Source organism: Thamnophis sirtalis, unplaced genomic scaffold (assembly GCF_051295495.1).
Source record: "Thamnophis sirtalis isolate CommonGarterSnake01/CBP01778 unplaced genomic scaffold, rThaSir2_p1.2 scaffold_4, whole genome shotgun sequence".
NCBI lineage: Eukaryota > Metazoa > Chordata > Lepidosauria > Squamata > Natricidae > Thamnophis > Thamnophis sirtalis.
Genome location: NW_028261384.1, coordinates 3,148,355 through 3,164,093, shown reverse-complemented (window position 1 = coordinate 3,164,093; position 15,739 = coordinate 3,148,355). Strand labels below are relative to the sequence as shown.

The window sequence follows — 15,739 nt, the reverse complement described above, 5'->3', positions numbered from 1 at the left end:
AGCAGAAACGTTGGGGTCGTAAGTCGAGGACTATTCTGAACGTGCCTTGCTTTTCGTCCTGGTTGTTGGGGGAAACCAGCCCTAGACCAACCACCGCTTCTCTCTTTCCTCTCTAGGATCAGCCGAAACGGGAGAAGAGATTCCTCAGAGTTTTCAGAAAGCTGAAGAAGGGACTTAAGAAACTCTTCAAGAGAAAGAAAGTGGTCGCCGGATACGTCACCGCCTAAGAGAAGATCCGGAGGGATCCCGTCTCAGATCTCCGATGAGGGCGATCTCTCTCCAATTCCCACCCCCCCTCCCCCTTAGACCTACATTGGGGGGGACCGTGGAGAACGTCAATCAGATACGAGCTTGGTCAATGATTGTATAAATTCAAATCTGCAATAGAACATAAAGTCTGAATTGAGGTGGGAAGGAAACGATTGGAGCACGCAGAAGAGAAATAGTTTAGGGAAATAGCGGGGGGAAATTGCAGAAATGTTCTTAAGGCAGCTTTTGTTTTAAGAACAAGATAATAAATGCTGAAACGAGGCGGAGTAAGGCTGTTTCTTGCAAAATGCAAATTGTCGAGAGGGAGTGGGTTGTTTTTTTTTTTTACAACACTCGTGGGAATTCCTTCCTGATTTCTCTGGGTTAAATTTGGGGTTTCCAGTTTCCTCCCCTCCCCCTCAATATATTCCTCGTTTCTTCTTTTATCTCCCTTTTATTTCCTTTGTTATGTTTAATCTCAGTTGGAGATTTTTCTTAGCCTTCCTCCTTCCTTTTTCTCTCCTCTCCTGCTTAAATTCTGATTTTGATTCTCATTCTGATTTTATTTTTAATTTCATTTATTTTAACTTTAACTTAACTTTAGCTTAAACCCTTTAAATTTAACTTTAAAACTTTGGTTTCAAAACTCTTAACTTTAAAACATTAACTTTAAAACTTTAACTTCAAAACTTTTAACTTTAACTTTTATTTATTTTTGTTAAATGGATTCTTTGGAGAATTTTTCTGTTTTTAAGACCGGGCAGCCCTTGTCATTTCTTGGTAGATGAAATAAGAAGGAGAAAGCAGCTAATTCACAGGTAGTTCTCCATTTATGACCATTCGAAGTTAACAACAGCATTGCAAAAAAAGCGATTTATGACCATTTTTCACACTCATTTCCACTTAGCAAGTGAGGCACAAGTGAGTTTTGCCCTATTTAACGTACTTTCTTGCCACTGTTATTAAGTGAATCACTGCATTGTTAGGTTAGTTACACGGTTGTTGAGCGAATCTGGCTTCCTGTCTGTCAGAAGGTTGCAAAAGGGGATTGTGTAACCCTGGATACTGAGACCGTCATAAATCTGAGTCAGTTGCCAAGCGCCTGAATTTTGATCAAGTGGCCACTTGAGTGTGAAAAATGATCATAAATCGTTTTTTTTTTGCAATGCTGTTGTTAACTTCGAATGGTCACAAAATCAATGGCCATAAGTTGAGGACCGCTTGTCTTCTTTTATGTCCGAATCTAGAAGTGCTGAAAAATAGCCACTTTTCTAAGGAAACATGAAACTGGGAACACCCAGCCAACGTCCACAAATTTTCCCCCGTGGCCTCGTCCAAACATCTATGATTGATTGATTGACAGATTAATCCATTTTAGGATTGTGTTCCCACAAACCATTGTGGAATCTTAGCCAACACCTGGGTAGAGTTTCTCTTTGTAATTTGATTGCTTTAATCCTTTAAATACCTCCACCTGTTTTGCAACAGCAACTCTGCGCAAAACGTCCAACTAAAACTTTACTAAACCAACAATCATCACAATGCATTCTGTTGCGGTCAAGGATAGCAACAGTCACAACAACACAGAAGCACGCAACTCACAACCCCCCCCCCCTTTTTAAAGATTTTCTTTCTAAACTCTCTTATCATTTTTATAAATCACAAATTGAAACTAGCCTAGCACCTGGGAGACCATTATATGACCCCCGCGTTATATATGAAGCGCCAGTTGGGTGACCTTGGGCCCGTCACCAGGAGATGGGAGTTCTAGTCCTGCCGTAGCCCTGAGTGCCAGCTGGGTGACCTTGGGCCGGTCCGTCTTTCTCAGGCCAACCCACATCATGGGGCTGTTGTTGTGGGGAAGACAAGAGGAAGAGGAGGAGGAGGAGGAGGAAGTATTAGCCGCCTTGCATTATATTTCTAAAAGACAACGAGGGCCAAATATAAATCAGTGGAAGGAAGAAGCAGACAATAAAACCAGGTGATCTCGTGAGAGGCGGATCCAAGGCTTCCCCTTTTGGGTCTCCAGGTTCTGCTCAGAGTCATCAACAAATCCCCCCCCCCCGTTGCGCTTCCCACTTGACATCGGCTGAGTTGTGAGCTTCCTCTTCTGGGAGGAGGACTTTCCCCACGAAGAAGGTTGGGTGACTCAGCGCCTCTCCTCCTCCTCCTCCTCCTCCTCCCCTCCGCGGTTGGCCCCATCACAGAGGGTCTTACGACAACGGGAGGGGAGGGGGACAACCGACAACCACCAGGCCTTGCACAATCAGAGTGCTTTGCGCAACCGTGTGGTGCCACAAACGATGAGGCTTGATGGTGGGTAAATATTTCTCTTCTGTCTCTCTCTCTCTTTCTTTTTTTCTCTCTCACTTTCTCTCTCTCTGTCCCCCTCCCTCTATAGCTTTTATCTCTCTGTTCCTCTGTCTGTGTCTGATCTATCTATCTATCTCTCTCTCTCTCTCTCTCTCTCTCTCCCTACCTACCTACCTACCTACCTATCATCTATCTATCTATCTATCTATCTATCTATAATCTATCTATCTATCTATCATCTATCTATCTATCCATCCATCCATCCATCCATCCATCCATCCATCTATCATCTATCTATCTATCTATCTATCTATCTATCTATCTATCTATCTATCTATCTATCTATCATCTATCTATCTATCTATCTATCTATCTATCTATCTATCTATCCATCTATCTATCATCTATCTATCTATCTATCTATCTATCATCTATCTATCTATCTATCTATCTATCATCTATCTATCTATCTATCTATCTATCTATCTATCATCTATCTATCTATCTATCTATCTATCTATCCATCTATCATCTATCTATCTATCTATCATCTATCTATCTATCTATCTATCTATCTATCTATCTATCTATAATCTATCTATCTATCATCTATCTATCTATCCATCCATCCATCCATCCATCCATCCATCCATCCATCCATCCATCCATCCATCCATCCATCCATCCATCCATCCATCCATCTATCTATCTATCTATCTATCTATCTATCTATCTATCTATCTATCTATCTCTATCATCTCTCTCTCTCTCTGTCTGTCTCTCTTTTAGTGACCATCCAAAATTACAAGTGACAGGATCACTTTTCACACTTACGACCATTGGTGAATCCCCATAGTCACGTGATCGAAATTCTGGTGTTCGGCAACTGACTCATATTTATGACGGTGGGAGCGTCCCAGGGGTCACTTGATCTCCTTTAGCGACCTTCTGATGAACAAAGATTGTCATAAGGTTGACTTAACAACCCTGTGACTGACTTAGTGACGGCAGCAATTCACTTAACCACCGGGGCAAGGATCGTCATAAAATGGGGCGACACTCGTGGAATCATAGCACTGGGACCTTAGAGGTCTTCTAGTCCAACCGCCCTGCTCGAGTTGGCGAACCTTTTCGGCACCGAGTGCCAAAATGGGAAGCTCGCATTTGTGCATGCATACGTGTCGGAAACCGGAAAAGCAGCCTCCTGGCGCACACATGCGCACTGGCTACCTGGTCGCCCAGATTCTGGCCGTGACCCGACAAATGCGCGAACATCAAAAGCGCACCGACAAAACCGCGGTACTAAAACCGTGATGTCAAAAGCGCGCCGACAACAGCGCGCCGACAAAAGCGCGCCGACAGAAGCGCGATTTAAGTTAAGGTAAGGTTTAGGGTTTGGTTTAGGGTTAGGGTTACAGCGCGCTTCTGTCGGCGCGCTGTTGTCGGCGCGCTTCAGCGCTCATTCGTCAGCATGGTTTTGTCACCGCGGTTTAGTCAGGCGCGCTTTTATCGTCCGCGCATTTTTGGTGGAACCGTTTCTGGCACAGAGGTGTGCACACAAAGACCAGCTGCCCAGTGTGCGCACGCCAGCAAGATGGTCTTCTGGTTTCCAGTGAGCGCATGGTGGTCTTTGCACACACAGGCGCACCAGAAACCAGAAGGATAGGTGGGCGGGGCTCATGCACACCATTTTTTGGTGCCCCCACGGGTGTCAAGGTCAGCGAGCCACATGCCAGAATCCAGAAAAGCAACCCGCGATGGGCTCGCATTCCCCGAGAGATGCCACTTCCGGCACGCATGCCATAGGTTGCCCATCGCAGCCTTATGCCCTCCTGGACCAATGGTTGTCCAATCTGTTCTTTAAAAAAAAAACCGGGGACTTATGGGTAATAGCAATGATTCTCCAGTCCATTTTTGAACACTTCCAATGATGGAGCCCCCACAATTTCAGGCCCACAGATTTTAAACTTGCCAAGAGATACAATGCAATACAAATACAATAGCAGAGTTGGAAGGGACCTCGGAGGTCTTCTAGTCCAACCCCCTGCCTAGGCAGGAAACCCTATACCGTTTCAGGCAAATGGATATCCAACATCTTCTTAAAGACTTCCAGTGTTGGGGCATTCACAACTTCTGGAGGCAACTTCTGTTCCACTGATTAATTGTTCTCACTGTCAGGAAATTTCTCCTTAGTTCTAAGTTGCTTCTCTCCTTGATTAGTTTCCACCCATTGCTTCTTGTCCTGCCCTCAGGTGCCTTGGAGAATAGTTTGACCTCCAAATCTTCTTTGTGGCAACCCCTGAGATATTGGAAGATACTATCATGTCTCCCCTAGTCCTTGTTTTCATTAAACTAGACATACCCAGTTCCTGCAACCGTTCTTCCTATGTTTTAGTCTCCAGTCCCCTATGACGAGTTAAGAAAAAATGGTTAGGAAAGGAGGAAGGGAAAGAAGAGAATGTCTTAGTAGAAAATGAAATATTTTAATACTGCTAATGATATATAGTTAAATAAAATAACATTGTTAATTGTGGACAACCCATTATGCAAAATGCTTCTTTCATTAAAATTGAATTTGACGATATATGCTACCTATAGAAATTAGAATAACAAATGGAAAATGAAATGATAAATTTGGTGGGTTTTTTTTTTTTTTGAAAGGGCGAAAAACAAATACTGTGTGTTAAGAAAAATTTAATATTTAAGATGGAAATATGGGGGGAAAAATAATGGGGCTGAAATTGGAATGGTGAAGCAAATTATGCATAAGAGAGAATGTAAAAGGTGAGAGGGGGGGGGGAAACCCGGACAACACTTTGTACGTAAAAGAATTTAAAATTTGTAACAAAAAATAAAAATATATATAATCTTAAACTTGCCAATTTTGGGAATGTCTCTACAGACTTCAGAGCCTGCAGATGGTGACCAAGAAAACCTTTCTCTCCTTCTCTTTCTCCTTCTCCCTCTCCTCCTCCTCCCTCTCAGGATAACCGAGTTGGAAGGGACTCCTGGGGGTCTTCTAGTCCAACCCCTTGCTCCGGCAGGAGACCCTTCCCCCTCTCCTCCTCCTCCTTGGCAATTCAAAGAGCACTTTCAGATGGGTTGACCACAACCTCTTGCCCTTCCCAGAACCTCCCCAGCCTGAGATGTTGGGGAAATGCCAAGATTGAGAAAACCTGATTTGGAAACTTGCCAGGACAAACGTTGCTTATCTGTGTCTCCCACCCCTCCTTTTCAGGAAGGGCCGATGAAGATTTCAGTGGGGGAAAACCCCCACTCCCTTCCACCGTAAGGAGGTGTCCTGCCCATCGGTGTATTTAAGGAGGCCTCCTGGTCTCGGTAACCAAATCAGCTGTGGAGCTCCATAGCAGAAGAACCAAGGATGGAAGGCTGGTTCTGGAAGACCTTGCTGGTGGTTGGAGCCCTGACCATCGGTGGGACCTCCACCCTCGCACACAAACCCCTGACCTATGATGAGGCTGTGAACCTTGCAGTGAGCACCTACAACAACAAATCTGGGGAAGGCACCCTCTATCGTCTCCTGGAAGCTGTTCCTCCACCTGAGTGGGTAAGTACTGCCTAGTTGAGGTCCACCGTGGACCTGTGTGGAGTAGAGTAGACCCATCATCCTTTGTGGGAAGCTGTCCTGAGGGGTAGCTGAGAAAGTGAGACCCACCCAGCCTGTTCTCCTGGCATGGAGATCTTGGTTTACCTACCCTTCAGTTTTGGCTCCACCGGGGATTGGAAACCTAGAAACATAGACCAACAGAGCTGGAAGGGACCTTAGAGGTCTTCTAGTCCAACGCCCTGCTCAAGCAGGAGATCCTCTCCTCTTCTGCACCAAAGTCCATCCAGTCTCTTCCTTGAAGACCTCACCCATAACTTCTGAAGGCAACTTCTGTTCCATCAATTAACTGTCCTCTCTGTCAGGAAATTTCTCCTTAGTTCTAGGTTCCTTCGCTCCTTGATTTCTTGTCCATTCCCTTCTTAAATGGTTGTCCACTCCCTTCTTAAACTCTTCTAGTGATGGAGAACCCACAACTTCTGAAGACAAGTTGTTCCACTGGTTGATTAGTCTATTAGGAAGCTTCTCAGATGTTTCTCTCCTGGATGAGTTCCCATCCGTTGCTTCTTGTCCTGCCTTCAGGTGCTTTGGAGAATAGCTTGACCCCTTCTCTTCTCTGGGACAGCTCCTCAAATACTGGATGACTGCTATCATGTCACCCCTGGTTCTTCTTTCCACTAAACTAGACTTGATTTGTCCTGTTTAGATTTTTTTTGTAGAGTAGACGCTTCCCTGGCGGGAAGCTAGCTGAAGAGGTGGAACCAGTTCCACCACAAAGTTCTTCAAGATCCTTCAACCAGATCAATCAGGAATGGTGGGCATGGAATCCAGAACTTCTGGAACCTGCATGGAACCTGCTCTGTAGATGTGTTCTGGTGGCTCCACCAAGACTCAGTCAACGTGGTCCCAAGGGGACGTGGGAGGAAGTTCATGGGGGGTCTCCAAACTAACCACCTGTTTGACCGTGTCTTGTTTCAGGATCCTCTTTCTGAAGGCAACCAAGAGCTGAACTTCACCATCAAGGAGACGGTGTGTAAGGTGGGAGAGGAACTTTCCCTGGAGGAATGCAGCTTTCAAGAAGACGGGGTGAGTGGCCGGTGCCCAGTCAGGGTTGGAGATGCTCTTAGATGGAGATGTTGGGTTGGGAATGTATTTTAGATGGAGACATGGACAGGGGACATCTGTAGGACCTTCTTTGCAGAGATGAAACTGGAGTTCTCTTTCCCGGCTACTTTGGTCTTGAGGGACGTCCTTCTTCTCGTTTCTCCGTCAACTCTCAGCCCATGGATAGAGGAGGGATCTGTGACAGAATAACAGAGTTGGAAGGGACCTTGGAGGCCCTCCAGGCTAATGACTGCTCAAGCAGGAAACCCTTTTCTCTTTCCCCTTCCCTTTCTCCTCCTCCTCCTCCTCCTCCTCCTCCTCCTCCTCCTCCTCCTCCTCCTCCTCCTCCTCCTCCTCCTCCACATAACAGAGTTGGAAGGGACCTCAGAGGTCTTCTAGTCTCACCCCCTGCTCAAGGAGAAACTCATCTCTCCTTTTTCCCTTTCTCCTTGTCTTCCTCCTCCTCCTCCTCCTCCTCCTCCTCCTCTTCCTCCTCCACATATCAGAGTTGGAAGAGACCTCAGAGCTCTTCAGTCTAACCTTTGCTCAAGTAGGAAACCCTTTTCTCTTTACCCTTCCCTTTCTCCTTGTCTTCCTCCTCCTCCTCCTCCTCCTCCTCCTCCTCCTCCTCCTCCTCCACATAACAGAGTTGGAAGGGACCTCAGAGGTCTTCTAGTCTCACCCCCTGCTCAAGGAGAAACTCATCTCTCCTTTTTCCCTTTCTCCTTGTCTTCCTCCTCCTCCTCCTCCTCCTCCTCCTCCTCCTCCTCCACATAACAGAGTTGGAAGGGACCTTAGAGGTCTTCTAGTCTCACCCCTGCTCAAGCGGGAAACCCCTTTTCTCTTTACCCTTCCCTTTCTCCTTGTCTTCCTCCTCCTCCTCCTCCTCCTCCTCCTCCTCCTCCTCCTCCTCCTCCTCCTCCTCCACACAACAGAGTTGGAAGGGACCTTAGAGGTCTTCTAGTCTCATCCCTGCTCAAGCGGGAAACCCCTTTTTCCTTACCCTTCCCTTTCTCCTTGTCTTCCTCCTCCTCCTCCTCTTCTTCCTCCTCCTCCACATAACAGAGTTGGAAGGGACCTTGGAGGTCTTTTAATCCAACCCACTGCCCGAGCAGGAAACCCTCTCCCTTTTCAGAGAAATGGCTCTCCAATCTCTCTCAAGAGCCTCTGCATTCCTGGGAGGGAGGAGACACATTCCAAGAGTAATAAGCCACCGAAAAGTTTAGAAGTTTAGAAGTCGGTTCCTCCCTTGCACGTTTTTCACAAGGTGCCTTAAATAATTCACAGAGTTTCTCGTAGTTTGTCAAGATTTTGATCTGCAGGTGTGGAAACATAAAAAAAAAAGAAACTACTTAGAAAAACATCAGATTTTCTTTTCCTGGTTTCTGGAACCTGTCAGGAGGAAAGAAATTCGCTCATCGGCAGCCCTAAAGCAGTGGGTCCCAAACTTGGCAACTTTAAGACTTGTGGACTTCAACTCCCAGAATTCTCCAGCCAGCTCTGCTGGCTGGAGAATTCTGGGAGTTGAAGTCCACAAATCTTAAAGTTGCCAAGTTTGGGACCCACTGGCCTAAAGGAGTGTTTCTCAACCGTGGCGACTTTAAGTCCTGTGGACTTCAACTCCCAGAATTCCCCAGGACTTAAAGTTGCCAAGGTTGAGAAACACTGCCCTAAAGTTTAGGCAGTCCTCAACTTACAACGGTTTGTTTAGTGACCGCCCAAAGTTACGATGGTGCAGTATCACCATGGCCGCTGTTCAAAATTCAGTCGCTGACTCGTATTTACGACGGTGGAGGTGCCCCCCGGAGTCACCTGATCCCCTTTTGCAACTTGATGAGCAAAACCAAGACGCGCCACTTAACGGCAGTGTTACTAACTTAACAAGTGCAGTGATTCACTTAACAACGGTGGCAAGGAAAGTCGTAAAACGGGGGGGGGAACTCCATCAACAAACGTCTCACTTGGTAATTTTGGGCTGAATTGTGGTCACAAGTCAAGGACTATCTGTACCTCCCCATGGTCACGTGATCAAAATTCAGACACTTGGCAACTGATTCAGATTTACGACGGTTGCAAAGTCCCAGCGTCACACGATTCCCCCCCCCCACTTTTGCGACTTTCTGACAAACCGGAAGCCAGAATAATTAACATTACAACCGCAGGGATGTGCTTAACATGGTCGTAAAACGTGGCGAAACTCATGGGGTCTCGCTTAGCAACGGGAAATGTTGGGGTTGATTCTGGTCATACGTCGAGGACTGCCTGTCTCCAGGGAGACCTTGAGGCTGAACCATCTTAGCTTGTCCAATGTTGTCCTAGCAGGAGATGGGGTTTTTTTATATATAAATTTTTATTTTAAACACATAAACACATCAACAGAAACAAACACATAACTTAAAAACAACATAAGAACAATAAGTTCCATCGTATATCATACAGCAGTTCTGAATCGGTTTCTTTGCAGTTAGTGTTTTCCCTTCTATGCATTTCTATCTTGCGTTCATAGTCTCCTTATTCATTATCCATTTTTATGTACAATTCTTTATTTATTTAAACTTAGCTACTTATGACCAGATATTATTTACCTATATTTATGCTATATATTTGTACTGTCATTTATTCTCTTGCATACAGTTATAGGTATACATTCACATAGTTATTCTTTTTCTTTGCCATTCTTATATTATTATTATTCCATTTAAAAGGTTATAAGGTATAATTTGGAGTGCATTGTTTACCATCCTTCACACCTAGCAGGAGATGGTTGAGTGAGGTCAGGGCTTCAACCTAGAATTCCTCCGTAGGGATGGAGATTGTGGTCTCCACGTGCTGAAATCTGGGTGCTGTCCTCGTTCTCACTGTGCTGTCTTCTCCTCCACAGGCGGCCATGGAATGCACGGCCTACTTCTTCTTTGGGGAGAAGCCCCCACTGCTGGTCCTCACCTGTGAAGCTGTGAGTGAAGAGGAGCAGCAGGAGGAGGAGGAGGAAGGAAACGAAGAGGAGAAGGAGGTGGGGAAGGAGGAAGACGAGAAGGTAAGAAGATGCCATGGTCCTTGGGAGGGTCTCCTGGGAGGAGCTCCAAACCTAGCAGGAGGGTTGACCCATTCTCCAGTCGGAGGAGACCCCATCCCACTTGAGGCCATCCATATAGGGCAAGCGCTTTGGAAGAGGGGAGCTTCAACTTGCATGGTATCTACCAAGCTTTGGTTCCACCTCAACCAGCAAACAGCCCAGTCTTCAGATAAGCTGGAAAGAGAATCAAGTGACTTCTGGAAACAATGGAAGATAATATTTGTAGCTCAGGATTGAATTGTGGGAGTCCTTGGTGCTTTCTGAACTCAGGATTGAACTGTGTCCTTGGGGTGCTCTCTGAGCTGGGTGGTTTTCTTGCAGACGTCTCGTGACCCAACTAGGGAACATCATCAGTGCTAGAAGGGAGGGGGGTTTGCAGAGAGGAGGTGGAGGAAGAACAAGGAGGAATGTATGGGTTCCTCTCTGAGCTGGGTGGTTTTCTTGCAGACGTCTCGTGACCCAACTAGGGAACATCATCAGTGCTAGAAGGGCGGGGGGTTTGCAGAGAGGAGGTGGAGGAAGAACAAGGAGGAATGTGTGGGTTCCTCTCTGAGCTGGGTGGTTTTCTTGCAGACGTCTCGTGACCCAACCAGAGGATGTCAACAGTGCTGGAGGGGAAATGGTTTATAGAGGGGGAGAGCAGGAGAAGTGGGAGGAGGAGGAGGAGGAGGAGGAGGAGGAGGAGGAGGAGGAGGAGGAGGAGGAGGAGGAGGAGGAGGAGGAGGAGGAGGAGGAGGAGGAGGAGGAGGAAGAAGAAGAAAAGGACTATGGAGTTATTATTGGTGCTTGGTGGCTTCCTGGAAGACATTTCACGACTCAACTAGGTTACGTCATCCGTCCACTTCTGATTGCAGTTTTCAGAACGCCGTTTTCCAATTTCCAGCAACATCTTCCTTCTTTCCCTAATTTCCTGTTTCTATTTTTCTTCTTATTTTATACGTTCAGTAGATTTAAAAAAAAAAAAAAAGCTTTTGTGCAACCTCGCACAGGTGATCTGCCTTTCCCCTCCCACCCCATCCCTGCATGGGATCCAGTGATTCTTCCTCCCCTCTTAATGGGCTTCTCCCTCCTCCGTTTCCAAAGTCTCAAAACAGAGACAGGCGGACCAGCCTTGAAGGGGATTCTCGGGCAGAGACCCCCAAAAGGCAAAGTGTTTTCTTCTTCCTGCATCCCACTTTCCGGAGCTGGAAGGCCAAACTTTTGTGCTTAAATCTCACCCATTGTCTCCCGTTTCCCCAAAGTGGGAGGGATCCCTTGCCAAGAGGATCCAGGGGTGAAATACTACTGGTTCGAGCCGGTTTACCCAAACCGATAGTAAAAAATGCTTAACGAAGTAAAAAAAAACAACATGTTCCCATGATCAGCTGTGTTGCCTGATGGTAGAAACTGGTTTTTTTTAAACTTTTTTTTAAGCATTTGGGGTCCTTTTTGGCTCCCAGGAGGCTTCCATGAGGTCTGCTAGGCCAAATCCGGGGAGGTGGGGTGCTGTGAAAGAAAGGAAGGAAGGAAGGGAAAGAAAGAGAAAGAAAGAGAAAGAAAGAGAAAGGAAGAGAAAGAAAGAGAAAGGAAGGAAGGAAGGAGGAAAGAAAGAGAAAGAAAAAGAAAGAAAAAAGGAGGGAGGGAAGGAAAGAAAGAAAGAGAAAGAAAGGACGGAAGAAAGAAACAAAGGAAGGAAGGAAAGAAGGAAAAGAAAGAAAGAAAGAAAGAAAAGAGAGAGGGAGGGAGAGAAAAAGGAGAGGGAGGAAGGACCACAAACCTGGGACTAGACACAGCTCCAGGGGATACCTTGAAAGAGCACAGCAATCCAGGGCTGGAAGGGACCTGGAGGTCATCTAGTCCAACCCCCTTCTCCAGCAGGATATTGTTAAAGTGAGTTTCTGTATTTTGATCCCCCCAGTCACATGACTACATAGCCACACCCACCCAGTCACATGACACACCCACACATACACACACTGACACAGACACACACACACACACACACACACCAAGCCATGACCAGCAAAGCTGGCTGAGGACCTCTGGGAGTTGAAGTCCACAGGTCTTAAAGTTGCCACGGATCGAGACCACTGATCTAGATGACCTATAATTCTGTTCACGGCCCATTTAGGCCAAAATGAGAAGAAAAGAAAAGCAGAAAGGAGAGAAAATGTGATCCTAAAAATCTAGAATAATAAAGCGGAGGAAACAGAATGGGGGAAGAAGGGAAAAGCAGGGCAGGAGCTGAGCAGGGAAGCAGAAAGGGGAAGGGGCTGGATGGACACCTCCTCCCCCCGGGGGAGGGCAGTCATTGGGGACCCAGCCCTGACCCCCCATCTTTCTCCTCCTCTCTAGGATCAACCAAGGAGGGTCAAGAGATTCAAGAAATTTTTCAAGAAGATCAAGAAGAGCGTGAAGAAGCGTGTCAAGAAATTCTTCAAGAAACCGAGGGTCATCCCCATCTCCATCCCCTTCTAAGGAGGGGGGGGGATTCGGAAAGGCTGGCGGCCTCCGTGCTCCGATCCGAAGGGAAACGGCAGAGAAAAACCATGCGGGATGTTTTGGAATCATTCCCCCCCCCCAAAAAATACCCCAGCAATAAATAAATGAATGAATGAATATATACTCGTGTGTGGGTTTTCCCCCTACTTCTATGTTTAAAAGACTAACATAATTACAGAGTTGGAAGGGACCCTGGAGGTCATCTAGTCCAACCCCCTGCTCAAGCAGGAGGCCCTTATGGAACGATAGGAGAAGGGTTGGAAGGGACCCTGGAGGCCATCTAGTCCAACCCCCTGCTCAAGCAGGAGACCCTTATGGAACGATAGGATTTTTTAGGATTTTATTTTAGGATTTTATTAAGGATTTATATGCCGCCCTTTTCCCTGAGGGGACTCAGGGCGGCTTACAACAATGAGGGGAAGGGGGTGCAAGACAAGACTTAAAAGAAAAAAAATCGTGAATAAAAGAAAATTATCCATAAAAACACAACATTCACTCAACATTCGGGCGGGGTGAGAGTAATCCTATCCCCAGGCCTGACGGGATAGCCAGATTTTGAGGGCTGTGCGGAAGGCCTGGACTGTGGTGAGGGTACGGATCTCCACGGGGAGGTTGTTCCATAATGTCGGAGCTGCAACTGAGAAGGCTCTCCTCCGCGTAGTCGCCAGTCGGCACTGACTGGCGGATGGAATTCGGAGGAGGCCTACTCTGTGCGATCTGATGGGACGCAGGGAGGTAATTGGCAGGAGGCGGTCTCTCAAATAGTCAGATCCACTACCATGGAGCGCTTTATAGGTGGTAAGTAGGACCTTGAAGTGCACCCGACGATCAACAGGTAGCCAGCGCAGCTCACGGAGGATTGGTGTTATATGGGCGAACCGTGGTGCGCCCATGATCACTCGCGCGGCCGCGTTCTGGACTAGCTGAAGTCTTCGGATGCTCTTCAAGGGCAGCCCCATGTAGAGCACATTGCAGTATTCCAGCCTAGAGATCACATAGGATCTCTAGGCTGAGAGAGAAGAGGAGAAGAGAAGAGTTGGAAGGGACCCTGGAGGCCATCTAGTCCAACCCCCTGCTCAAGCAGGGAGGCCCTTATGGAACGATAGGAGAAGAGTTGGAAGGGACCCTGGAGGCCATCTAGTCCAACCCCCTGCTCAAGCAGGAGACCATTATGGAACGATAGGAGAAGGGTTGGAAGGGACCCTGGAGGCCATCTAGTCCAACCCCCTGCTCAAGCAGGAGACCCTTATGGAACGATAGGAGAAGAGTTGGGAGGGACCCTGGAGGCCATCTAGTCCAACCCCCTGCTCAAGCAGGAGACCCTTATGGAACGATAGGAGAAGAGTTGGAAGGGACCCTGGAGGCCATCTAGTCCAACCCCCTGCTCAAGCAGGAGACCCTTATGGAACGATAGGAGAAGGGTTGGAAGGGACCCTGGAGGCCATCTAGTCCAACCCCCTGCTCAAGCAGGAGACCGTTATGGAACGATAGGAGAAGAGTTGGAAGGGACCCTGGAGGTCATCTAGTCCAACCCCCTGCTCAAGCAGGAGACCCTTATGGAACGATAGGGGAAGAGTTGGAAGGGACCCTGGAGGCCATCTAGTCCAACCCCCTGCTCAAGCAGGAGGCCCTTATTTCATCCTGGACAAATGGCCGTCCAATCCCTTCTTTAACACACACAAACACACACAAACACACACACACAACCCCAGGATCTTATAGAAATGATTCTTCATTGAAAGATGGAGCAACACCCATAATTTCAGTCCCACAAATCTTAAACTTGCCAATTTTGGAAATGTCTCTACAGACTTGAGAGCCTGCAGAGGGTTACCGAGGAAACCTTTATCTCCTTTTTCATGCAAACAGGTTAATGCAAGTAGTCTTCGATTTACGACAACAATGGAGCTGATAATTTACGTCGCTGAGTGAGACATTTATCAAGTGAATTTTCCCTCAAGTGATGACTTTTCTCGCCACATTTGTTAAGTGAATCACTGCAGCTGGTAAATTAGGAACATGGTCGTTAAGTGAATCTGGCTTCCCCTTGACTTGCCAGAAGGTTGAAAAAGGAGCAAGGAAGGGAGGGAGGGATTTGTTTAACAAATGTGGAAAGAGAAGCCGTAAGATGAGGGGGAAAAACTCACTTTACAAATTAGCAACATAAACTTTTGCCTCCACTGTGGTCGTAAGTCGAGGACCGCCTGTATTAATCTGGTTGTGTGATGGGTGGCCATAGAAACAGTCTATGCGGCGAAGAAATAAAACCTCTCTGGCCAGGGATCTTCGAAAAGATTGTCCCGTTTTTCAAGTTATAACAAGGAGGAAATGTGAAGGTCTCTTCCGGAGAATCTGATTTGGAGAGTTGGATTCCTTTACTTTCCTTTTAATACTCTAATGATGGTTCACTCATTGATTTCTCCAGAAATGTCAATTTTCTGGGCTGTAAAATAATTGGAGTCCTTCAGATGGCTCATGTGTGAGAAGTAACACAAAAGTAACACAAAAAAAGAAAATATTTATTGTCCCCACACACACCCTGGCTTAGCAGGCAATAAAAAAATAAATAAATGCTAATTAAAACTAAATGAGGAAGTAAAAAAAATCAAAAGACTGCAACAACTTGGATATCACCATTGCTTATAACCCTTTTAAAGCAGCTGTAAAGTGAGGTTTGGACATTAAGTGTGAAACCTACTGGGGTCAGGCTGGACAGCCTCTTAGAACCCCTTTACTTCTATATTAAAAGTCACACAGACAAGAGTTGGGACTTGCAATAGAATAACAGGGACAGTTAGAAGTTACTTAAAGGAAGTGTCCCCATTCACTAACCACAGGATGTTCTCGCCAAAGTCCCTACTTGTGTTAAAAGTCCAAACCACAAAGTTCAATTAAAGTTCGTTAATAACACGTAAGCCATACCTGAAACAAAAGGAGAAGTAAGACCCTCATCT

The 15,739-nt window shown here is 46.5% G+C and overlaps 1 protein-coding gene across 1 annotated transcript; it reads left to right on the top strand.

Annotated features, from left to right (window-relative positions):
• Positions 1-5,901: 5,901 nt before the first annotated feature.
• Positions 5,902-12,762, top strand: LOC106541515 (crotalicidin). The gene is made up of 4 exons (XM_087712380.1): positions 5,902-6,130; positions 7,106-7,213; positions 10,113-10,265; positions 12,639-12,762. Exons 1-4 carry the CDS (start codon positions 5,945-5,947, stop codon positions 12,759-12,761), a joined length of 570 nt encoding a protein of 189 aa, XP_087568506.1. The 5' UTR covers positions 5,902-5,944; the 3' UTR covers position 12,762.
• The last annotated feature ends 2,977 nt before the right edge of the window (positions 12,763-15,739 follow it).

Bases quoted from the DNA above. Each gene is read 5' to 3' on its own strand.
- LOC106541515 (XM_087712380.1), top strand. From the start codon at position 5,945: ATGGAAGGCTGGTTCTGGAAGACCTTGCTGGTGGTTGGAGCCCTGACC. The intron at 7,214-10,112 runs GTGAGTGGCCGG...TCTCCTCCACAG, and splicing joins GCAGCTTTCAAGAAGACGGG to GCGGCCATGGAATGCACGGC. The intron at 10,266-12,638 runs GTAAGAAGATGC...CCTCCTCTCTAG, and splicing joins GGAAGGAGGAAGACGAGAAG to GATCAACCAAGGAGGGTCAA.